The sequence below is a fragment of the Lycorma delicatula genome, chromosome 6 (genome assembly GCF_047948215.1).
Source record: "Lycorma delicatula isolate Av1 chromosome 6, ASM4794821v1, whole genome shotgun sequence".
Taxonomy (NCBI): domain Eukaryota; kingdom Metazoa; phylum Arthropoda; class Insecta; order Hemiptera; family Fulgoridae; genus Lycorma; species Lycorma delicatula.
In genome coordinates this window covers 104125920-104151688 of record NC_134460.1, presented here as the reverse complement: position 1 = coordinate 104151688, position 25769 = coordinate 104125920, and the positions used below count along the sequence as shown (strand labels likewise).

Sequence of the window (25769 nt, the reverse complement as noted above, 5' to 3'; positions counted from 1 at the left end):
AGCTAAAAATTTAATTAAAAAAAAAAAAAAAAAGTTTCAAAAATTCATAAAAATTTAGGAGTAAGAATAGCACCGTTAATATTATTCATATAGCTACATATAAAAAAATAATTCAAACCGTGTATGTCAATTTTGCCTCTTGAAAAATATTACCAAAAATGAAATTTCACAGTTTTTCATGTTCAAATTTATTGGTAATTTTCTCATAGAAACAAGAAAGATATGTATATAAACCGCTGGACTAAATTGTTTACCTTGAGAAAATATGATTAAATTGCTTTTTGTTTCATCCTTCCAGGACTAACAGTTTGTTAGTTGTTTTTTTCCATAAACCCTTACAATCACATAAGTAGGTGTGCGCATCATAACAGAAATGGCCGCCACAAGTAAACTGCTTTAAAAAAATAGTTTTAAGGTTCTGAGACATGTAGGAAAAGAGTGTAGAAAAAAAGTAAATTTCTTTTGAACTGGTCAAGCAACCAGATTATACTTTTTTGGGACACTTTAAATGGACTGACCCTAATATGATTATGTATATTCCCATCCGTGGTATGTAAATCTCTTGTTACTCCTTCAAAAAATCAAAACAATTTTTTGAGGGTAGAAAAAATGGGCTGTTAGAGCATTATCTGACACCTGTTAAGTACAAATCACATAAACCAATATTTATATATTTAAAAACATTAACCATGTATATATAAATGTGCAATATTTATAAAAAAGAAAAGTCACGTTTTCTTTAAAAAAAAATAAAAATATCAAACCAAACAACAGAACTGTTTTCATTTAACTCAACACAGTACTTCGGCTAACAAGAAATACCATTGCCATTTCTAATAAATCATTGAACAATTTTTACAAATGTTTTCACCAGTTTATTTAAAATACTATTTTTTTTTTAATTTATATATACATTTAAAAAAAAATACTATTCTCATCAATGAATTTTTAATTAACACCATTAAAAAATTAATTCTGAAAACCTTGATTTTTCTGCATCCTGTCAACAAGTACATTATAAATATGTGCTCAAATAATTTTCATTAATGCCTTCTGAAGTGTGAATAATTTTGAAGTTATATTTTAATATTTTAGTATATATTCATGTGTATATATCTTAATATTATTCCATGTTTTTATATTTAAATAATATGGGTAACACATATATTTATTTCTTTTTAAATATAATTAATTGTGCATTTGTAATTCTGCTCTGATAAAGGTTTTACCACGGTACCTTGATCCATGCAGGCAAATGCTAGGGCAGTTCCTTATTTTTATCCACAAAGTAGCATATTTATCAATCCCTATTCATCTAAGTAATGAATTAGTGTGTACCAATGAAGATAAAGGATCTATTTAATTTATTTATTTATATTCTGATGTGTTTTGTTTACAAAGTAACAAAAAATTACTTTATCAATTTGTCGCTTTTAAGAATAGCTAAGGTAGGCAAAAACAGTGTAAAATTAGTTTTTTATTGAATTATCATTTTGTAGTCAACTAAAACTTTAATTTTTCAAAGATCTCCTCTAAAAATTATTCCTTAGTTTTCTATGGGTAAAAAATAAAGTTTTATAAGTTTTACACTGTAATATATAAATTTACGTAAGGGATATAATAAAATACATGGATTCAATAGGTAGTTCTATAATCTTACTACTAGCACTTTACAGACGTAAATTAAACATAAACAAATATGTAGTTATCTATGAAAACGAAAAAAAGGTTCCACACAAAACATTCAAAAATCTTATAACTGATAAACTTGTATTTGTTAATAACTTTGTTTACATTAGTACATTATTTACAGCTTTTTTTAGCATTAATTTGTTACGGTAGTTAGCAGTATTTTCTTGTGTTTGTGGTTAACTTAGTGCTATGAATTAGCATACATGCATTTGTAAAAAAAATATGTTCATTCATAATATATTTGGCTGCCGAAGTGAATATCTCTTAAAATATAATGAAACTTTCGAACTCCTCGTAAAGGAAATATCATTATTTTTTCAACATACTAAGAAATTACTCAGAAAAACTAATATTAATAAAAACTTTACCATAAAATATAGTAAAAATCTAAATAAAATACTCCAATTAACACTACCCGGTTCCTAACCTAAACATAATAACAAAATAAATCACTTACGAGCTTGATCAGTAGGATTCATGTATTTCCCACTTTTAGTGGTATTTATTGAACGTCGACCCATTTTGAAAACTAAATTTTAACTACGAGTAATAAAACAACATGAAATAGTATCTAATTCAAAGTTGAATAACCACTAACGCCACAGCACTAACGCCATGTTGAATAACAACTGCCTAATGAATATCAATAACAATAATTTTTTCAATTAATTTTTAAATCAGTGTAATCTAATTTACACTTATTACGTAGTTATTCGCCACAAAGTACTTTTTAGTTTTAACCCAGTACTTGTAGTTTATAATATTTAATTGGAATTAACTTTTTTTGGAAATTTCGGAAATATATTTTTAGGTTATAGCGTAAAACTGCAATTCGCGCTACAAGTTTCTAACTGACGCAAGAAAAACAACTGAAGCAGTGGCAAAGTTTCGTTTTGCCGTTTGTAGTTGACGGTTCTGATTAAAAAAGTACTTATTTTGACTTTTATTTAATTTGATGCTTCTTTCAATTGTAATTTATAAACAAGAAAATAATTAATATTATTTAAAAAATCAATACAATACTTTGTAAAAACATATAAAAATTGTAAGTACAATTAATGTAAAAGAGATTTTGTAGACTATTACATAACTGAAAATTTGATCTAGAATTAACAGTAAAAATTACAACTTTTGATAATTTTTTGGTATAGCCAATAGTTAAAACAGAAGTAGTGATTGCTGTTTGCTGTAAACTTGATGTCTGCTATAAACTATTTGAAATGATGGACCTTGAATAATAATAATAATTAAACAAATACAGACTGGAGCACAACAAAACTATTGTATTTATAAGACAGTAACTTAAGACAAAACATTGCCTTAGTTTTTGATGTCTTTTAAATTAATTTTTTTATTACATTTAAACTTTATAACTCAAGCTCAATAGTCATCAAGATTGCCAATGTAATTTAAGCAAAATAATTAAAAGAAAGAATTTCCATGTCTACTCAGAACATTAAAAAATAACATTGATGTATTTTATTTTAAAACATTCACATCTTTTTACCAGTAACCCTTTTTTTAGTGATTAACATGTCAAGAGGAATAAAACGAATGTACTTAAGGGATATTACTCCATCTACTTCTGATGATTACTTTTTGGTTGGAATAGTAATTGCAAAACAGAGTCCTCGATCTTTTCCTTCAAAAAGAGGTGAGCATGTACAGTAAATTTTTCAATGAATATTAACTGTACACATTAAAAATAATTTTAAAAGAATATTAAGTTAAGAGATAAAATAGTTTTATTTACGTATATTAAATCTTTTATCAATCTTCATTTTATTTTCAAATAGTACTTTAATCTAAACATAATAAACTATGTGTCTACAGATTGTAACACTACATATTTTATTAATAATTATAACAAGCAAATTATCAAAGGTGAAGTAACTAGGTATCAAGAAAATATTAGTTTTATACATTCTGCAATTTTATATAAAGTATTTCTTTAATGTTTGCATTGTTTCTAAACATTAATGTATTAAAATGAAAACACATCATTTACTTTCTGGTTTAAATTTGACCAAATATAAATAACATATATTACATTTTTTTTTATAATACAAGATTAATTTTATGAAATAAATTCTTTAAATGTGAGGAGTAATTTAATCAGATATTGTAAATAAGGTTTCACAGAGCAGAACTAAATTTAGATTAATAAAAGCATGCTGTCTTTAACACATACAGAAAGTATAACAATCACAAATTGTATTGTTTATTTTTTCAATATTTATCATTTATTTTTTAGCACCTCTTAACACATTTTATAATTGACAGAAAATGTTTTCTAAATTTATGTAAGGCTACCCATTAATTCAAATTTTCAATCCAGTATGGAGTATTATTTTGTTTACTAAACATTCTTTGACTGTTTTATCATGAAATTTTGTTCAAATTAACTAGAGTTCTATTATAAATTTATTTTTCTAGTATTTTATTCAGTTTTTCCTGTATGTATATGTTACACAATTAAAAGAATCAAATTCCATAATGCTATAAGAGGTGTTGGAAAATTACTTAAATGATGGCATTCCAAAACAGCCTCTAATGTTTTACATTTCTTTAAATAAACACTTTATTGAGATCACAACATAATCGTATATTATTAAGAACACATCAGGAATAATAGATTTTTTATATCTTAGGTTACATAAAGGAACTGCTTGAATATCATCCTGAAAATATAAAAGAAAACCATGGAAAAACCTTAGTTTTGCAAAGTACAAAAATTGTAAATAAAACAGAAATTGTTGTAGCCCAAATTATTACTTATTTCATAAAAATAATAACTTTATGAAATAAATGGTGCAATATGCACAGATAATAATAAAGTTGCTAAATATTTAAGTATGAATTTTAATATACATTAAAATAGTATGTAAAAATTCAGGTTCATCTAATATAGTAGTTCTTTAGAAACTTATTGGCAATGTAAAATTATTTATATAAACTGAGAATTTTTAATTCAATTTTAAATGAATTGGAAAATGTATTTTATATTGTTAGTTAATTTACTAAAGTAGAATCTGAAGCTTAATAAGGTACTATCTCATTCACTGAATTATTATTATTATATATAAATTTATATAATATTAGATAATTAAGATTATTCATATAATTTATGGTGTGTGTGTATGTATATATATATATATGTGTGTGTGTGTGTGTGTTTTAGGAATTTACAAATTAATAATTGTAGATGTATAAAAATGTGGAAATTTTACTGTAATGTACTAGAAACTGGTTTGTATGAATCATATTTAATGGCCCTAAAAGAAAATATGACAATCAATTTTTTAACTCTGGAACTTTTTCTTTAACAATGAAGCCAAGTTTATTATTTGGTCATGAACATTTGAAAAAAAAACAACATGGTTTGATATTAATGCAAAAACAAAATTTTTGTAGAAAATTTGCTCATTCAAAAAAATTTTATCACCTAACAAGACGCTAGGAATTTTACACTATGTTGGTTTTAATATTTGTATGTACATTTATTATTACTATAACAAAATTTTATATTACATATATGTATATTTAACAGAGCTAAACAAAGTTAAATAACATCTGGCATGGTAAACAAGTTGCACAGTTATAAATTTGAACATCATGTGTGTCTGACATAAGACTAAAACACTGGTAACAAGAAGAGCACTGAACTGTTAAAATCCTATTAAGAGCAGAAAAATAGACATTGAAGTCAAAAAGAGAAAAAAAGTTGCTTTTTTTGTAAGAATGTTCATAAAAATCTTTCATTATCTCTTACATAATGATTATATACAATTACTAAAATCATTAAAAAGTAATTCAAAACAACTTACTTTTCATTTAACAACTTATAAATAATCTATTAATCACAGATAATACTGAAAGATCAGTCTGCAATTTCACTTTCCGAGACTCACCATCACATTATGTTAACATTGCAATTTGGGGCTCTTCAGATTATGTGAATTATACAACTCAACAGTTTCACATAGGAGATGTAGGTAAGTTTTATCATCACATTTGTATTTGCATACATTAAGTAATATTCTATTAAAAGGCATTTAATCATTCCTAATTTTAGTCAATTCTACAAATTTAAACTGAGAAAAATAATATTTCCAGATGTTAGAAGTCTAAAGTAAAAATTCATGATATTAGCTAAATAAAGATGAATCTTGATAGTAACAAACTATCTTGAATTAAAATATCTCAAATATCTTCATATAGTGTAAAAATAAATATACAATTTGAAATAAGTGTATTAATTTGAAAAGCAAGATAAGATATTTACATTTTTGAAAAATAAAAATTGTTACAAGGATATTGCTTTCTCTAATTTATGTTTGCAAAAGCATTACAATACGTAGAATTATTTACTTAATTACCAGTATTTACTATAACATTTGCCAGTGCCAACTTCAATACACAATATGTCAAGTAACACAAGGAATAATGAGCAAGCTTATAGGCAGCCTCAGATCTACATTATGTCCTGGTAGCATCCTCTCATTGATTAGTATCAAGAAACAGGGCGTCCATTCCTAAAAGTTTTGTGAAAACTGGATGTTTAAAGAAAAATTATATTTTTATTACCATTTCAGATTAGCAATCTTGTTTAAAAATACTACCTCCTCATTTTTCTTTTTTTTTATTGACCATCAAGGGTTTGACTACTGACTAATTCTAATATCAAGAATACTTTCCTCTAAATACTCCTAGTAACATTTATAATATGCCAATTCTACATGTCTGACATTTATTTACAGTAAAAATAGGACTAGATATAATTTTGATTTTTTATTCATTCATTTCTTAAAAATACAATGTAGTACATTCATTGACTTATAATGCCTTTATAATTGAGTAATAATGTCTTTAACTGGTTAACATCATGCAGTATGTTATAAGCTTTTGAGAACCTACACAGAAAATACATTTTCATCTACTTACATCTCTTTTATTTCAAGATGAAATTATAATAATGTTTCACTTGACTCATAATACAAATAATTAAAAACCTTATTAGTATTAAATATTTTTTATATTATCAGCAATACCTGAATTTATTTATAGATCTTTTCATAATGCTTCTTAAACTTTTCAATTTTTCATTACTATCCAGATAATTATTATTAAAAATTTATGATATGTGATCTATATGTACAAAATATGTTTTTATTTAATTTACAGTAGATGTAATAAGTCCTAAAGCAAACTTCAATAGATCAAGCGAACAAGAAAGCAAGTTTCAACCAGCTGTAACATGGTAATTAATCAGACTGTCAAATTTAATTATTTAAAATAAACTCAATATTTAATTTTTTTTGACAAAAAAAGCATTCACAAAGGATTTCATGATTTGAGAATTTTTAATAAGATTAAATTAATGTGACCATAGTTAAGCAAGCACATGTTTATGATTCATAGTCAAGAGTAAGCACATTTCTCTTGATTCTATACAATCCTACAACTTTGTGTAAATATAAGCACTTCTGTTACTGTCAATTCATTTTCGGAAATCAAGGAAAACATTTTTATTCAGTTTCCTCTCTGTAGAGAAGTACCTTTTACAAATTTTGTTTTTTAGTGAAAAATAAACCTAAGAGCTTTTTGATGAATTACCCATCATCAGTTTCTTTTGGAAGGTCCTCTGGAAGAACATATCTATACTACTGAGAGTGAATCATTTGTAATTTGAAACAGTTAAAATATTTTGATTACAAAAATTATACTAAACTTTGACAAAATATATTATTTCAACTACTATTAAGATATTGAACCTTTCCAACAGACATTTTATTAATGATTCAATAGATGGGAACAATAAAAATATACATCTTTATACAGTCAGTAAATAAACTTAAAATTGAAGACTACTAAAATAAAATTTTTTTTTCGTCTTCAGTCATCGGACTGGTTTGATCCAGCTCTCCAAGATTCCGTATCTAATGCTAGTCGTTTCATTTTGGTATATCCCCTACATCCTACATCCCTAACAATTTGTTTTATTTGTCCTATCCATTTCCCGCTTTAAATTTTCTAACCTACCAACCTCTTTTAGACTTCTAACAATCCATGCTCCGTCTTGTTATATGAAAGAATGTTATTTTTTAATTTTCTGGTGACCCATTCCTTAGTAGTCCCCACCCGGAGATCTGAACGGGGGACTAGTTTACCTCTCTGGAATATTTTACCAAGGAAGATGCCTCCATCTTTGTTATATGAAAATGCAGAGAGCTTCATTTTCTTGGAAAAAAAACAGCTGTAGTTCTCCATTGCTTTCAGCTGCACGGTACTCAGAGGATTGTGTGATATTGATATGGCCGTTTAAGTCATCCTGACCTATGCCCTTAACAATTACTGAAAGAGCTGCTGCCCTCTTTCAGGAATCATTCCATAGTCTGGCTGTCAACAGACACCTCTCCGATGTGGTTGCACCTTCGGTTCAGCTACTCTGTATCACTGAGTATTCAGACCCCCTCACCAACAGCAAGGTCTGTTGTCTCATGATTCATAGAGGGAGAATGTAAAATAGAAAATAATAATTAATTGACTGATTAACTAATTGGCCTACCTATAGTTATAAGCACATATAAATATTTTTCATTGGTAGTACACTTATCTTTCCATTGCTAGTCACTGTTTCAGTCTAATTTTAATATATTACTGGATAATTTTATGTTTGTAGAATACTTTACTAGCATGTTTTATAAAAGAATACCACTCCGATGATCTCCATGGCAGAATGGTAGTGTCTCAGTCTTTCATCCAGAGGTCCCAGGTTCAAATCCCAGTCAAGCATGACATTTTTCATTTGCTACAGAAATTCCATTTTTATTTCCCATATACAAGCTTCAAGCTTATGTGGTGAAATCATTAAGCCAAAAAAAGGAAAAATGAATAACTCAGAACTGTTTACATATGTATTGGTGCTTTGACTGTTTAGGTTTTTTCCTGGCTTTTATATCCATGTTTGCCGTTTGTTTTTTGTTCTACAATCTAACACTTTTATTTTAATTAAATTTTTAAACTGTAGTCTTCTAATAATTTATTCAAGAAGAATACTGCATAAACTAGTAAATCTAGTCTACTAGGTGTGTAAATATGTCCATACATGTATAATTTGTCCATAGATGGCCCTAGCTGTCAATGTAGTTACTGTCAAACCGCATCATTGGCACCATTTTCTTTCTTTGACAGTTGACAAAGCTTTTCAACTCATAACAATACAAGTTTCATACAACAGCATAGTTTTAATTAGCGTTGAACATGTCGAGTTTTGTACCTACAAACTACGATTTGCAGATAGTATTGATTTTCTGATACCATTTAAAGAAAACTGCTGAAGAATTGCATCAGACTTGTCGAAGCTTATAGTGAGCATGCCCTTGGTAAAAAACAGTGCTTTGAGTGGTTTAAAAAAAAATTTTAAAGTGGCAATTTTGACATGAGGAATGAAAAATGTGGAAGACCACCAATAAAGTTTGAAGACAGCGAATTGCAAGCATTGTTGGATGAGGATGACACTCAAATGCAACAATAACTCACAGATCAATTAAATGTAACATGAGGTCGTCTCCATGCATTTGAAAGCCATGGGAAAGATCCAGAAGATAGGAAAATGGGTTCCACATGAACTGAATGAAAGACAGCAAGAAAACCGTAAAACCACTTGCAAAATGCTGCTCTTCAGGTACAAAAGAAAGTCATTTTTCAATTGAATTGTGACAGGTGATGAAAAGTGGATATATTTCGAGAATCCTAAGCGTAAAAGATCATGGGTAACTCCAGGCAAACCATTGACATCAATTTCAAGCCAAATCGCTATGGAAAGAAGACAATACTCTGTGTTTGGTGGGTTCAGAAAGGTGTGATCTATTATGAGCTGCTAAAACCTGGCGAAACCGTTAATACTGAATGCTACCAACAACAAATAATTTGAATCAAGCACTGTGAGAAAAACAACCAGAGTATCAAAAAAGGCAACACAAAACACTTGCTGCATGATATGCACTATCACACAGCAAAACTGGTCAAGTAAACGAATGAGGCGTTCAGTTGGGAAACTTTCGCATGCGACTTACTCAACAGACTTAGCCTCGTCTGGCTACTATTTATTTACATTGATGGGACACGCACTTGCTGAAGAGCACTTCATTTCTTATAAAAATGTATGAAAATGACTCGATGACTGGTTTGCCTCAAAAGAGCAACAGTTTTTTTGGGGTGGCATTCATAAATTATCAGAGAGATGGGAAAATGTATAGCTAGCAATGGACAATATTTTGAATAAAATATTTTTTATCATTTTCATACAATAAATATGTATTTTCTATATAAAAATTCTGTTTCATATTTAGACACCTGGTAAGAAATCTTACAATTTTTGTAGACAAATCTTTCAAAGAAAAATAAATAATCTTTCTCTGTCACATTAACTTATTTTAATCTTAAATGGAAAGAAACAAATATATCTAAAAAAATATTTAATCGTTTACAGCCATTCTCTGAATTCATGCAGGGGGTAAAATGTTTGTTGTGTTCCAGTTTATATGTAAAAAGGTGTGTAGTAAAACGTTTGAGGAAGTACATTTAAAATGTGATTGAAATCAAAGGCAGCTGAATTTCAATGTTTTCATATCTTTGAAACTATCTAAAAATTAAAAATTAATTACTTGAATCCATCCCAACCAAAATTATAAAATATTATGAATTAACTGTGAAATAAAGTTTATATGATTAAATTATAAATTTTATGATACAATTTAGAAAAATAATTTTATCACAGATTAGAATATTTTTATTTAACAAATTAAACAATTCTATTGTATTTCTATCATAGTAATTCTATAATAATCTATCATAATTCTATTGACCATAATGCAGCTAGTATCTCAACAATTAAAATTCATATTCATATCAATTAATTCATTAAAAACTACAAAAACAGTTATCAAACATTTTATCCCTAATGTAACTGTAAAATATCAAATAGAAGATAGAAGATATTAGAGTGAAGCAGAGCTTTGTTGATTCATATAGTACATAAAAACTTTTATGATATTAAGGACTTAAAGGAACCTGGTTCCTATTTTTAATGTAGTAGCTAAATAACATTTACTATAAAAGAATGATAATTTTCCCTAACATACGAGTTAGTATGTACATCAGTCATTAAAAAACTACAAAGGAGACAATGTTATAATCCAGCAAGATAAAGATTGGTTTGTAATAAACTTGGATTGGAAACTTTTGAACACTATTTGTAGATGAAAGAGTAAAATTGATGGAAACTGCATATAGTTATTTATTTATTTTTTTTGAATACTGTTAGTAAAGACTAGTATAAAAAAATATTTGATAAAATTACAATACCCTTTCCCCACCTATAAAAAAATCTAAATTTTCAGGTTGCTAAGTTTTTGACCTGTAGTATAAATACATAGAATGATATGGGAATAAAAGGGTATACAACCCTCCTCTCAAATTTGGATGAGAGGGTATAATTTTTTCATTTTATTTCCAACTGTTTGCAGTTTTTTATTTTTAACTCAACATAAAGTATTTGTCTTTTTTTAAATATTAGATATGGTTTACCCTTTTCTTTTTCCCAAATGATCAACTTCATTCCTTTTAAATACAGTATTACAATTTTTGAAATTATTTCAATTTTTACATTTGAGAAAGTGAGATTAAAAGTCAGGATAGTTTATCTATTAGGTTTCCAGTTGCTTTTATTACCTCATTCTTGCCGAAACCTATATAGGATATACGTAATGTGTAGTGATGTAAATAGAATATTTATTTATTTATTTATTCAAAAAGATCAAGGAATTTGATATTACTAATATCCCCTAGAGATAGTAAGTTTAAAATAACATTTAACTGTAATTTGTTTCTTTTCTTAATTTTCAGTCCATTTACATTAACTTTAAATGAAAAGTTCTCAAACATTAAAATGCATGCTCTTGAAGACTGTGCACAATTTCTGCCTCTCCTCAGATTACCAACACAACCACCAACTGATTTTCTTTTGTTGCAAGATATACATGCAAATAGTCAAGCATTATGTGGAAAATTCATCAATATTCTTGTTGCAGTTCAAAGTGTAAGTATTAATCATTAAATAATACCTAAATGACATCGCTAATAATTTTGTTATTTTTAACATCATTTAACAATGAAATAAAAAGAAATCCAAATTTCTACATGAACTTCATCCATAAAAATGTGCACATATACACACATAAACACATTACTATGACGTTATGTGAGTACATATATTGATATAACATTAATTTGAATCGATTTATTAAAGCATTATTTTTTCAAACACAATACCATTTAATTTTTTATGAATGAATTAAATAATATCTTTTTTTTTTGTGTAGTTGAATGCAGTTCGTCAGATTACAACAAAAGAAGGAAAACTTTTAGAGAGTCGTGAAATAACTGTAATAGATCAAAGCCATTCAAAATTATATGTTCAACTATGGGATGCAGATAATGCATATCGTGCTGAAAATTGGTTGCCACGTGAAACAGGTAAAAAAATTAAATTTAATATTAATATTGTTTTTACTCAGTAATTAATGATTACATGAGAGTATTGATCAATATGATAAAAAGTGTTGGTTATTATTAATTTTTATTACAAGAAAAAAACAATTTAATAGAAAATTATGGTGGTAAAAAAAAGTTTAATAGTGTATTAATTGCACAGTCAAGTAGTTACACCTCTTTAATATTCGACTGAATATCATTTTTGATAAGAATCTGTTTGCTCTTTTAACATGTTTTTGTCACATTTGTGTTTATTGTGTGGTTTTTTGACCTACAATACTGCTCTTGTGATTTTTTTGTGATTTTGAAGGTTTAATAATAAATAACCTTCTTTCTTCAAATGCTGTCAGTCATTTATAAACGTTGGTGAATGTTAGATTTAGTTACAAATTCTCTGTGACAGTAGGTAAATCTCTTTTTCTGTATTTTATGTAGCATCATGTTTATAAGTGTAAATGTTTAACTATCTGATATTTTATTGTGTTGAAGTCTGTACTGTAGTTATCAACTCAGAAGAGTATGCATGTTACATAATATGAAAAAGGTGCATATTTTTACTGTTTGGGATTGTTACAAGTGATTTGTAATAATTTTTTTATAATAATATTTGTTGCAGTTCTTTTCATAGCTAATCTACGTGTAGACTGGAATGAATATAAGAAAGCAATGACTGGCACTGTCACATCTCGCACTATCATAACTGAGAATCCTTCAACTACAGAAGCAAATGCTCTTAAAAACTTTGCTCGAACTGCACCAGTCAAGCCAAGAGCTGTTTTGACGCAACTTGCCACGAATTATCCAGATCGTATGTATATTTAAGTAAATTACACCCAACTAATAAAAGAAATTTGCTTTTAAAGTAAAAATTAAATTTATCAAATAGTTAATGCTTAAAAGATATTTTTTACTGTATTTTTGCCACTTGTTAATAATTCATCCCAATGCAGCTTTAATAACAAATATGAAAAGCATACTGTGAATAAAGACAGTCAAGAAAAGAACTTGTAAAGATTTCACCACATTCAGAAGTGAACAAAGTGAGTTATAACGCTCATTTACTGATCTTACTGAAAAATTCCAGTAAGATTAAATTTCTGTTACACAATAAATTTCAAAAACATATTGAAAGATATATTAAACATATGTAATTTAATTTTTCCAGTATTTATTTATCACATTATTTAAAAATACATGTATATTGTAAGATAAAGATAGTCACCCAGTTTATAAAAAATTATTATGATTTCATTGTAAAATATTTTAAGAAATAAGCGGCTGATCTCTCTACCTGATTACTGGTATTAAATTAGATAGAGACACTGAGGGTTTTTATTTTGCTCACTGCAGTAATTATCTCTATGCCATAAGCATGGGAAACCCACTCATCCCTTTTCAGCTGTCAGTAGAACAGCAACAATAAAAAAAAAAAAGAATAATTGTATGCTGGAGGTACATTGGATCTTTTGTAAAAATTCACAATAAAGCTGAAGTACTTATAATCCAGCGGTACCAGTGAATAAAACCTTAATTCAGTGTTTTAATAAGTTTAGAGCTACAGGAAATATAGACATTAAGAAATTTTTTCCAGAAAGATCTATACTAGAACAGAATGAGAAGCTTGTAAGACAATCAATCATACTCATGTTTCATAGAGATTTATTAAATCTTGTCAGAAACCTGTCCAAATTGGAGTGTGGTAGTCCTGAAATAAACTACTGAAATATGATTCATAAACAATTAAATTTGCATGACTATAAAATATAACTCAAACATGAAATTAAGGCAGGACTATTCTGAATAATCCCATGTGGAATAATTATCCACGCTCTATGAAGATGAAAATTGCCTTTTGTTAGTGATGGGAGGAAGCTTTTCATACAAATAAATCTGTCAACCATCACAGCTGCAGAATTTTAGAACCTCAACAACCAAATGAAAATTTTCAGTAAATTTTTAATTATCCCAAGAAAAATATATAAATGGACTAATACATGTTTGTGTAACTGGTCTTATCTATTAATTTTAAATAATTACAGCCAAAGATTAATTAGATATCCTGAAACATTAAGTGAAAGTGAAAAAATATAGAGAAATTATTTTAACAAAATGTTTCATAAGTCATTGTTCAAAGTGCACTCAACTATAGGTTCCCTGGCATTTCACTAGAAGCAACTAACCATCATTGATCTACTATTAGTCTTATTTCTAGACCAGCAAGAAGTTCTGACTAAACTTATCTAGGCTTTATTTGTGAAAATATATTATGTGGACATCGTCTAAGTAAAAAAGATTTACAATCTAAACATTTGAAAGACAAAATTATCGCTGCTATAACAACTTCTGTCTCCAATATGAGCACCGCATCTGGGTAGAAAGTAAATTAAGCTGTTTGCCTACCTAAGAGGGATTCACACAATCAGATTTACAAAATATGAAGACTTTCTAGTTTTCTTCACCTTTTGATAAATAATAAAATTGTTTTTTCAAATTCAAATGTAATTTTTTTTTAAGCCTGAATTTTGTTTAAATGACTATTTTTCTCAGAAAATGATTAGTAGTAAAATGAAGTATTTTTACCTTTAATGGGTAGTAACATAATGGAATAAAACAAATTTAATTTTTAATTACATATTTTTGACAATCTGTGAAATTATTATAATGAAAATTACAATAAGAGTCAAACATACAAATAATTAGAAACAGAAATAGATTTGAGTTCTACAGAACCCATATTTGATTATTCATTTCACACAGTTTCTGGTAATTATTAAAATATTAAAAACAATTATATAATTCAAGTATATCTAAATAGTTTAAATTTGTTCAGTGATACAATCAGATTTAATGAATCCTTTGGCATTTGCCTCCAGGATTTAAGGTACACCCAAAATACATTCATTATATCCTTTATGAAGGTTAACACTTTACCTTTTAGCCAATAAGAAAAATAAAACATAAACATGTACTTCTTTAGTATAATTTTAATTAACTTATAGCTACAATCATGTTGTAATAATGTGTTTTTATTAAAATGTCTTATTAATTACTTTTTCAAATTGTTAGCAAACAGTATCACTAACATTATGTCATGTAGAAGTGTTTGGGAAAAAGCAATGACTGGAGGTTGTGATAATTTTACAGCACTTGTTTATGCTGCACTTCATGATTTTGACATAGATGGATTAAAGCCCGTATCTGTAACAAAATGGTAATTATACCAAACATTCAATGTTAGTTTAGTGTGAATATCTGAGTAATCCTAAGTTGTGGGTGTTTGTGTTCTTACTTCTGTAATGTTAACTTGCCAGCATAATTTTTTAATTAATCTTAAAAAATATTTCTTATTCAAACTTATTTGAAAGAAACTTTCAGTGATACCAATTTTAATTTCAGTTTTTAATAACAGTAGGTATGATTTAATTGTAAATAAATAAGTTTTTCACTCTGATCAGTGCATAATAATAGATTCATCGGCTTCTCTGCTACCATACAACTAAATTTTTTCATCAGTAAAAGATTATTCATAACAAAATTGGATGAATGGCTTTGTTTGAAATGGATTAATAGACAGTTATCAGAAATAATGGAAAGAAGAATTTATTGAATTCTTCTGCTACATGTTAGGGAATGAGATAACAGAATTTGAGCCAGGGTCTTTTTGTATGTTTGGTGAATTTATGTGATCTTTATCCTGATTAAACTACCAGTTCAGTTTGGGTAAAATTAGACTATACCAATTCAGTATGGGTGAATCCAGACTATTCGCCCTCTGCGTTTCCAGACGTGATTTGGATTCTTTATTAATTTTTTTTCATCAAAAATCTATTTAATCATTTATTTCAAATTTATTTATTAAAAAATAAATTTATGATTTATTTATTAATTAAATATTATTAATAATATTTAAAATTTTTTTATTAAAATTTTATTTTTTCTTATAAATTTTGAGTAAATTTTAATAAATACAGTGCATACACTATATTTACTAAACATTTTCCATCACATTTAATTTTTTGAAAAAGTTGATTTTGTTAATATAATTTATACATAATAATTTTCATTTAGTTGCTTTCTAAATAGTCTTGAAAATGCTGGTAGATGAAATTATTGTTTTATAAGTAATCTTTAAATCTTGACTTATATTAATGGCAAATTATTTTTGCTATAAAATGTGTGTGTGTGAGTGTGTTTGCATGCACGCGTGTGTGTATATACATTTGTATTCAAAACTTAAAAAATAGTTTTTTTGTGTTGAGGTGTAAAGGTTACATACTGGATAATCTTTACATATGTGTATATTTTGTATGTATGTATGTATGTTTACAGTAGTTGAACTCCAAAATGAATGGACTTATTTTATGTATAAGCTAACAAATTCTTTACCTCAAGATTGCTGAACTATTTTAGCAAGGTAAAAGAGTGTTTTTAATTTAATGTGATATGTTTATACAATATATTTTAATGTAATTCTTTCTTAAATGCTAATACTAAAATTTGTATAACTAAAACACACATATGTGAGTGTGTGTGTGTGTGTGTGTGTGTGTGTGTGTGTGTGTGTGTGTGTGTGTGTGTGTGTGTATGTATGCATATATATTCATAGTTTTAAGTAATCTAGAACATTTGTTGTGTCCTATAGAAACTGTATATGTAAGTGTTTATATTCACTCACATAATACGCCTTTCATAATAACTTAAAATTTTTTCCAACTGGATTGCGTATTACATACTCAAAATTGCACTAATATAATGTTCCTCAGTCCGTCTCTTTTATAATGACAGCCAGCAATGTAAATAATGTGAAAAATGTAATTTCATTTGTGTAGTTTGGTGAAAACTGTTTTATTTTATTTAAAAAAAGGACAAAACATTTAATATTCAATATAATAAAGAAACAAAATTTTTAATAAAACAATAAGACCTGTTTTTGACAAGTTCAATTTTTAAACTTACCAGTTTTAATCCTTTAAGCAGCAGTTAAAAAAACAATCTGAAGTGTACAACACATGACTTCCCGTACATTAAATTACATATATACATTTTTAAAAAAAATTAAAACTACATAAAATTTGTATCTTTTTTTTATTGTTATTGAATTATTATTTATCGTAAAAGTTTTTTATAATCAGAGGTTAATTAATAAACCAATATATTTAAATTTAAAAAAAGGAGATGAAATCTGATTCAAACCGATGTACTCCCTTGTAAGATCCAAATATTTCAGTAATTAAAATTTTATTTGGCTGTAACTCTGGAACCAATGAAAATAAGTACCACTTATGATATAATTGTTGAAAAACTTTTAATGAGGGCTTATTACTGCAGTTAAGAAAAAGTCCAAAATCCAAAAAAAAATTGGATTTTGGACTTTTTTGGACACTTTTGGTTCAGTCGATTACAATCAAAAGGGGAGGTACGCAACTAGATGTTACAGCAGTCCTAAATTATTATTGTAGGATCAGATTGAAGATTGAAGATTGATTGATTGGATCAGATTTATTGAAGATTGGGATTAGATAATTATTGTTGTAGGATCAGGTTGATCCTATAGTTAATCATTTTTGAGTTATGTGAGATACATACGTACAGACATTACGCCGAAACTAATCAAAATGTATTCAGGAGTGGTCAGAATGGATATTTTGAAATCTGAAAACCAAAACTTTTTTTGCGATTACAATGCTTCCTTTTACTTCGTATAAAGAAGTAAAAGACAGAAGCTAATTTCTTTTTTCACCAGAAATGAAATTTTGTTGATAAATTAAAAAAAGGGATTATTTAGATGACCCAAACCTCTTATGGTTATTCACTATTACGTATGAGTATCTGTGTTTATCTACTCTTATAATAAATCTTCTGGACTAATGCTGGTCTTTTTTAAATGGATTGCTGCATTAAGGATCAACATTACTTCAGTATGAAGTTTTTTTTAAATTAATATTTATAAAATGGTAGATAGATAAAGTGAATTTCTTTAAATTAAAAATAGCTTCTTTTTTGTAAGAAAAAAAAGTATTATAAAATGTGACATGAAGATGTAAAACTATGTACAACATAATAACAGTGCTGGTAATCTAAATAATAAAACATAATAAAAATTATGAATTATGTTTTGAGAAACCTACTTTAAAATTCTCTTACCCTCAATGGCAAAGTGACATCTTTGTTCTCATTTATAAGGCTGTTGGTTCAAATCCTAGTCAGAATTGGCAATCTTCTTAGCAGAATTCATTTCTCATTCAATGATAATAAATTATAACAATTATAATTAGCATCAGTGAGTATGTAATTAAATATAAAATAAATGGATTAACTAAATAAATGTAGGTTAAAATATTAGTCTCATTTATTGAACTGGAATAGCTTTTTTAATTTGGTAAATGCTAGCTTTTAAAAATTATGTTACTTTATATGTAATAGTAGAGTCTATAAAACCAAGGTTGTGCTATTTGTTTTTTTTCCACTAATTAGAATCCTATGTTCAGTTGCAGTTACCCTGCTCCATTTTTTATGATAAATAATTAAACATATAGCAAGTGAGAAAATACCAAGCTTGAGCGAATTTGAACTAAGAACCTTTTTGGTAAAAGAAGGAGAGAGATGCTGTCACTTGTTTAAACTACAAAACTTAATTTCAGTGAAAGTTTATCTAAAAGTTATATTTTGTTTCATGGAATTATTCCTTCATTTATTATTAACACATTGAAATTTTCTGATTTAAAGGAAGGTTCTTAACGTATGTTACTGATTTTTCTTTTTGAAAACTTTTCCTCTTGAGAGAACTAAACATTTTTTGTTGAACCACAAAATCAACAGAAAGGACAGGGATGATAATTTTCATAGCACCCACAAAATTTTCAACAAAATCAATTCAGTTGATAGCTTCCAATGGTAATTAAACCTATGGATAAGTCAAATACTTCTGAAATGGAGTGATAAGTATGTCTGCCTTTTATGCAGAATGTTAAAATTTAAAAAAACTATTTTTCAAATTCTAAAGGAATTATTCTTCCTAAGGACCTTAAGAGCTAATTTTGTAGTTTATTTTTCAGTGGAGTTACTAGTGGTACTGTTGGTAATGGCACAAACATAGTCAAATAATACATTCTACATTGTGTTTGTACATTTGAAATATCATTTTTGTCAAATTTAGTGCAATAGTAAATTTCATAGTAATTTCAAATGAATTGAGAAATTGGTTTTTGTGAGCTGAGTATGTAGTTTACTTGTGGCTAATATCTTTGTATATGAAAATCTTATTTCTATGAATTAATTTGCAAAGGCTAATTGTGTTACTGTGCATGCATGCAAGTAACTGTTCTGTAAGATGAATTTAGTCAATTTCTACATAAATAAAAAATTAATTATATGAAATGTTTATTATTATAGTTAAATCAGATAATTTTATAGTAACTGTTAAATTCTATTTTTTTTTCCCAGCAAGTACTGTGGTCTGCCAGTTTCAGAAGAGACATTTACTTGTGTTAATTTCGATTGTCCAGTACAGTCATCTGGAGAAATGATGCAGTGTGAAACAATGTTTGATGTTACAGTAAAAATAGCTGATCACACAGGCTCTCTCAATAACTGCCGTCTTATTCCTAGTGTCACTGAAAGTCTGCTAAGATGCAATGTAAATAATTATAATAATTAATATAAGAATGTATTAATTAGGTTTTTTTTTTTTAAGTATGTCTTCACCCATCACTGTGCATAAATAATACAATTCATTCTAAAATTCTATTGAGAGGAAAGTTTATATTCATAACAACCGAACATTTCCTTTAAAATTAAAAAAAAATTGATTGTTACTCTGACTGAGTAACTTTATTGAAGACATTCTAATTACTGAACAAAAAATTGTAAATTGTCAATATATTGGAAAAACTTGATAATTTTTGTCTGCAATCCCTGTTATTTTCCAAAAGGTGTTACAGGAGATGAATTAAAATACTTACAATTTTATTCCATGTGTCGAAATTTCTTTGGATGGCTTATACTCTGCTTCGCGCTTTTCCTTCTATCTTCTCTATATGGCTCATCTTAGGGTAAAATTCAGCAATAGTCTGCCATCTTCATAGTAGTCCATTTTCCTTGGCACTTCTTTTCCATTTCTTTGATGTCTTGATGAAATCTCTCTCCCATCTCTTCGCTAATGGCACCCAGATTTTCAGGAAAATAGTCCACTTGTGAATTTAGGAAGTGAATCTTCAAGCTCATGGAACAACCTAAGTTTTGTACTTCTGCAGCATGTTCTCAATGATTGATTTGAAGTTCAGATCTTTCTTATTGCCCAGAAACTTGGTTAACTTTTCTACAACTTCCATTTTTTCTCAAAATTACCATCTTTGAGAAGTTTCCTAATGTCAGGACCAGTAAAACGTTTACCTTCTTTTGGTAAGGCTTTGAGAAATTGCTTCATCAAGCCTGACTTGATATGCAGAGATGGAAGGAGACTTTTATTTGGATCTATGAGAGCTTTTCGGAACACATTTTTGTTTCCAGGTTCTAATGAAGCTCTTTTTGGGCAGTCTTTCTTAATCCAATGATTTTCTCTGTCTCTGCTATCTCATTCATATAAAAGACAAGGAAATTTTGTGTATCCTCCTTGGTGTTTTAGGAGCATCAATATTATTTTGAGATTACCACACATAATCCATTTATGATTGTCATATTTAATTTTATATAGAACGAATTCCAAATTATTGTAATCCTCTTTTAAATGGACAGAATGTCCAATGGGTACTGATGGATATGTATTCCCATTCTGAAGGACAAAACTTTGAGGCTTCTTTTGGATGAATCTATGAAGAGTCTCAAATTAGTACTTTCGTACAGAATGTTAAATCAAGTCAAAAGTCCACATACATCAGTGCAGAAGACTAATTCTCCTTCTTCCAAAAAATATGGAAGAAAATATTTTTCTCTGTACCTGAACCAGGAAAATGAGGTGCCAGCTGCTGGTAGGTTCTTCTCTTTAAGCCTTGAACCAAGCAATTCTTTATTTTCTTTACTTGTTTGATGTAAATCTCGAACCAAATTGTTTAGTTCAGACTGTGAATAAAGCTCTGGTGCACAGCTATCTCTGGGTTTGTACTCCTCAATGTTATCTTCATTTAAATCACTTGCAAAACCATCTGTTTCTGGTAAATTTTCTGATTAAATTGGCACTGTACGTCTGGACCATGAGGAACTGGGCATAGAGCGGATGGCATATTTGGATAGAAATACTTTTTTTATTTTTCAAACTGAAATCGTGAACACCAGTCGAACAAAAATAACAGTCACTGGTGTGATTTTGTGGTTCTCACCACACCAATAGAACTCCAAATCTGAATGATTCTTGTTCACACTTTGATTACCATTTAAGTCCTTCAACACATGTGTACCTTATGTAGTGGGGTGCCCAAGTTTTGTTTTAATCTACTATTTTTACTCCATAATACGTGAGGTACACTTGTCGAATGAAACTTGTTATATTTCTTTTTTTACCTTTCCTACATCAACTCACCACAAATGTAACAAAAAAATTTGCAGAATTTTTGCAGCCTCTTGATGCCATTTTGAAAACGGAAAGTTTGTTTTATGGCCTGAAAATATATTTTCCACCGACAAAAACACATTTGATCCCAGAGGACAGAAAAAAACTCAATTTACACCCACTGATGGTTAAAATAGAAATGAGAATAGTTGCACGATGCATGAGTGGTGTGGATAGCTGCCAATAAGCATGTTACATCTTGTTTAGTCTTGTCACAACCTGACGGCAAAGCTCTTCTACCATCAACCCAAACTCCTCCCGCCCTCCTCTTCAGACCACTCAACTGTTTAACTGTAAGAATGCATAGTAAAAACCAAAAAAGTGAATATATTATATTAATATATTATTAAAAAAAAAAACCTTTTATGTCTATTTTATAGTATCACACATTTTCATAATCTTTCTATTTTTTTTCAATTTTGAAATTTGTGATTTGCGAAAAATCCTGATGTGATGAAAAAAAATAGGTTATTTTTGAAGTCAGTGCTAAAAAATACATAGGAATTAATTATCAGAAGTTAAAAAACATTCCACAACCCAAACTTTGCAGGCTTGTGTAATACACCCATCGTGTTTCCAGCTTAATGTAGGTACTGTTTTTTATTATTTACATTTTATCTCATTACCAAAACATAAGTGAAATTCTTATACAGGATTCATTCCTGTATGAGAAGTAAAGAGAAACCTGTATAACACTTTGTTGGAGAAACTACTTCCAAATGATGTCAGTTTACAGTTTTAAAATTTTGAATTATAGTATCCATGATGAACCATGTTTGAAAAAAGTAAAATAAATTTATATAGTAACAATTTTGTTTGATTTTTACTTTTACAGGTTACTGAATTTGAAAGTTTACCAGATGAAAAACGAACTCTCTTAAAATGGGAGTATTTATTGCAACAATGCAAAATACGTTTAATGGTTTTACCAGTGACACGGGAACTAAGTAAACCACTTTTTTCAATACTTAGTCTTGAAAAAGTTAACGTAAAAGAATTAGCTGTTAATATGCCTATGATATAAAATAAGAATTAATATAAATATTTTGTGACAAACCAATAAATATAATAATATAAATATATATCATTAGAATGATAAGTTATTTTTAGTGTAAGAAAAATTTAACATTATTTATTAACAATAAAATATTTCCACTAAATGAGTTAAAAAAAAGAAATGAATCACCAGGTAAACAGAGAGGCGACAAATATTAAAATATACTATTAAGAAGCAAAGAAAGAAATTCAGACTAATGTATATAATATTATAACAATAATTATAAAGTGATATTTACTGTTAAGTTTCATTTGTATAAATTAGTTCCTTAGAAATATGTGAGGGAAAATATGTATTTACAAAAATAAGCGGGAAATAGTAGTGGAAAGCCACTACTTTATTTTTTAAAGCCACTTATATTTTATAAGCCACTGAATAATATCAATAGTTTAAAACTTTTGGGAAGTCATGTATTTAATTGAAGAAATAATTGTTAGCACAATTAATATTATTTTGTTCACCATATTGTAAAAGTAATGTAATTATAAATTTTTTTTTTTTTATAAGTTTCCCGTATAATTGTACGATATTTAATAATATAAAATTAAAATTGTTATTAAAATTATTTATGTATTTATTTGTAATAAATAATTAATTGAAGTTTACATCTATCAATTCATTTATTTATCCCTTGAAAAACAGGTTCTACGTATATATAAGTACACCATTTTCAAAATCTCCTATATCCATCATAGTCATGTTTGAGAAAAATAATGAAATCATTTTCTTTTTTTGTTAAAAATAAACAATTTGTAAACTTTCTTACCTTAAAATCATCATTAAAGTAAAAAACCACTTTCCATACATTTTCATTCCCTAATTTTTGAGAAAAAAGAATGTAATGGATTTAGAAGCTTTGCTATTGTAAAGTGGTCTATGAGAAATTTAGAAAATGGAAACAATTTTATAATGAAGTGTTTTTAATAGAAAAAGAGTATATTACATCATTATAAAACTATTAAAAAGAATACAAAAATTATTAATTTGATTACAAAATATTTGTTTCATTCACTATTGTACAACATATATTACTTCCTTAACATCAAATTCCAGCATTTCATTGAAACCATGACTATAATTTTCATTTAAATAAGAAATGTGATAACAAATAACTTTAAAAAATTAAGAGATAAAAATATTACTCAAATTATAGTTTTTAATCTAAGAAATTAATTATTATTTTCAACATCTACAAATTTAGTGATACCTATTCCGGTTACACCTTCACTATCTACTAAATAGCTTGCAGCATGCATATTTACTAATTATTCATAAAATACAAGTTATCTCTTTCCATACGTCTCCCAAATGCTTTTCTAGAAAAAAACTATATATCTCAAGTTAAGTGGTACAGGAGATTTCCTAACAGCTATTTTAGTTTCATTGTAGAATAGTTCTTCCCTATTTTGTAAATTGCTTTGTTTGTTTCATTGTCTTTAACACAAAGATTCCTCCCTAACTAGTGGTATTGTAGTTTCTTGATAATTTTATAATAAACCTCTTCAAATGGTTAAATATGAAGTACCAAGACCCTATCTTTTTTTATATATATTACAGGTTTCACTTACAATCATTTCCTAGTTTGATAATGGAAGCATGTTTGCCAATTTTTAATCATTCTGTGATGATATGATAGAATATTTTTTTTCAAATTTATCAAAAGGTTTCAATCATGTTTAATCCTTATGTTTTAGCCAATAGTAAACTGTACATACTAAAATACTACTCTTTTTCTGCCCTTTGCAAAGAGCACAACTTTGTCTATGCCACCTAAATATGTTTATTTGAATAGTCAAACACTGCAAAGGATATCAAATTTGAATCTTTTGCAAACTCACTCAAACCAAACTTAAACAATTTATATATTTGCCCTGTTTTTAAGTGCAATTATTTTAAATTCAAACCCTACAATAATTTAATGAATTTTGAGTTAAATAATTTATTATTAATTAAAAAAAACATTTTTTTTTTACTTAATATTATAACAACCATATCACCTGGATTAAAGATCTTTTAAAAAAGTATGTATTTAATAATGTGTGGGATTTAGAGGGTTTTGGTCCAGTTATAACTAAAACCCAGTTAGTTGTGTACTAGGCATAGGTGCTATGTAAGAAAATACCATATTCAACATTAATTTTTAAACCATTTTTAGTGGATTTTGATAAAATGTAAATATACTGGCAGATTCATTGAACTATTAGAATATGATCACATCTCAATTTTCATTAGCAGTGGGTTTTGCAAATGGATGACTCATTTATAACAAGCTAACATTTTAAAACTTTGTGAACAGTTATTCCTTATAGAAAGCATTTTTAATGACCAAATTTAAAAGGAAAACAGATATTTTTAAAATTACAAAGCTCATATACACTTTGAATTCTATCTGCAAATAATTTCAACTTAACTAATCAAGCACTCATTTGTGTAGCCAATGAGACTATTTCTTTTAGATTTGTTTAAGCTCTTAGTATAGTATAGTAAATATGTTTTCAATTCAAATGATTGTCATATTGGTTTTATTTTAAGTGGTGATAGATTATTCAAATACTTTTTTGCTTCAAAATTATAATGATAAGTTTTGATTATTTATAATATAAAATTATAGAAGAAATGTTACAACATATGAAATTATGCACTGTAAATTTAATTATAGATTTTTTTTCAAAGAGAATTTGAAATGACTTAAAAAAGAATTAGTGATAAAGATCCAGTTGTAAAATAACTAAATAAAAAACAGAATTATGAAATTTGCTTCAATTCTTTAAACAAATTAAATAGTGTGTCTTAAATTTAAAATAATATATAAATACCTTTGATAAAGTCATTTAACATTATCAAGTAATAAACTGAGCAAGTTTAATTTTCATTCATATCAAATCATATCCAGAGGTTGGTTATTTTTTTTAAAAAAGA

The 25769-nt window shown here is 27.3% G+C and overlaps 2 protein-coding genes across 3 annotated transcripts in view; one reads left to right on the top strand and one right to left on the bottom strand.

Annotated features, from left to right (window-relative positions):
• LOC142326095 (uncharacterized) overlaps positions 1-2312 on the bottom strand; it is a 44435-nt gene extending 42123 nt beyond the window's left edge. Inside the window, exon 1 of the mRNA XM_075368276.1 lies at positions 2150-2312. Coding sequence (XP_075224391.1) covers positions 2150-2213 — 64 coding nt within the window. The 5' untranslated portion in view covers positions 2214-2312. The remainder of the gene's footprint in view (positions 1-2149) is intronic.
• A 266-nt stretch (positions 2313-2578) lies between these two features.
• On the top strand, positions 2579-23358 carry hdm (meiosis specific with OB domains hold'em). Of its 2 annotated transcripts, XM_075369467.1 has the most exons (10): positions 2579-2737; positions 3218-3346; positions 5559-5687; positions 6877-6952; positions 11602-11794; positions 12078-12231; positions 12866-13057; positions 15316-15460; positions 19693-19885; positions 22629-23358. In XM_075369467.1, the coding sequence occupies exons 2-10, from the start codon at positions 3226-3228 to the stop codon at positions 22815-22817; spliced, it is 1392 nt and encodes a 463-aa protein (XP_075225582.1). In that variant the 5' UTR covers positions 2579-2737; positions 3218-3225; the 3' UTR covers positions 22818-23358. The 2 variants fall into 2 exon arrangements, with proteins under 2 accessions (XP_075225582.1, XP_075225583.1); XM_075369468.1 differs by lacking the exon at positions 2579-2737 and having other exon boundaries at positions 2837-3346.
• Positions 23359-25769: the final 2411 nt, after the last annotated feature.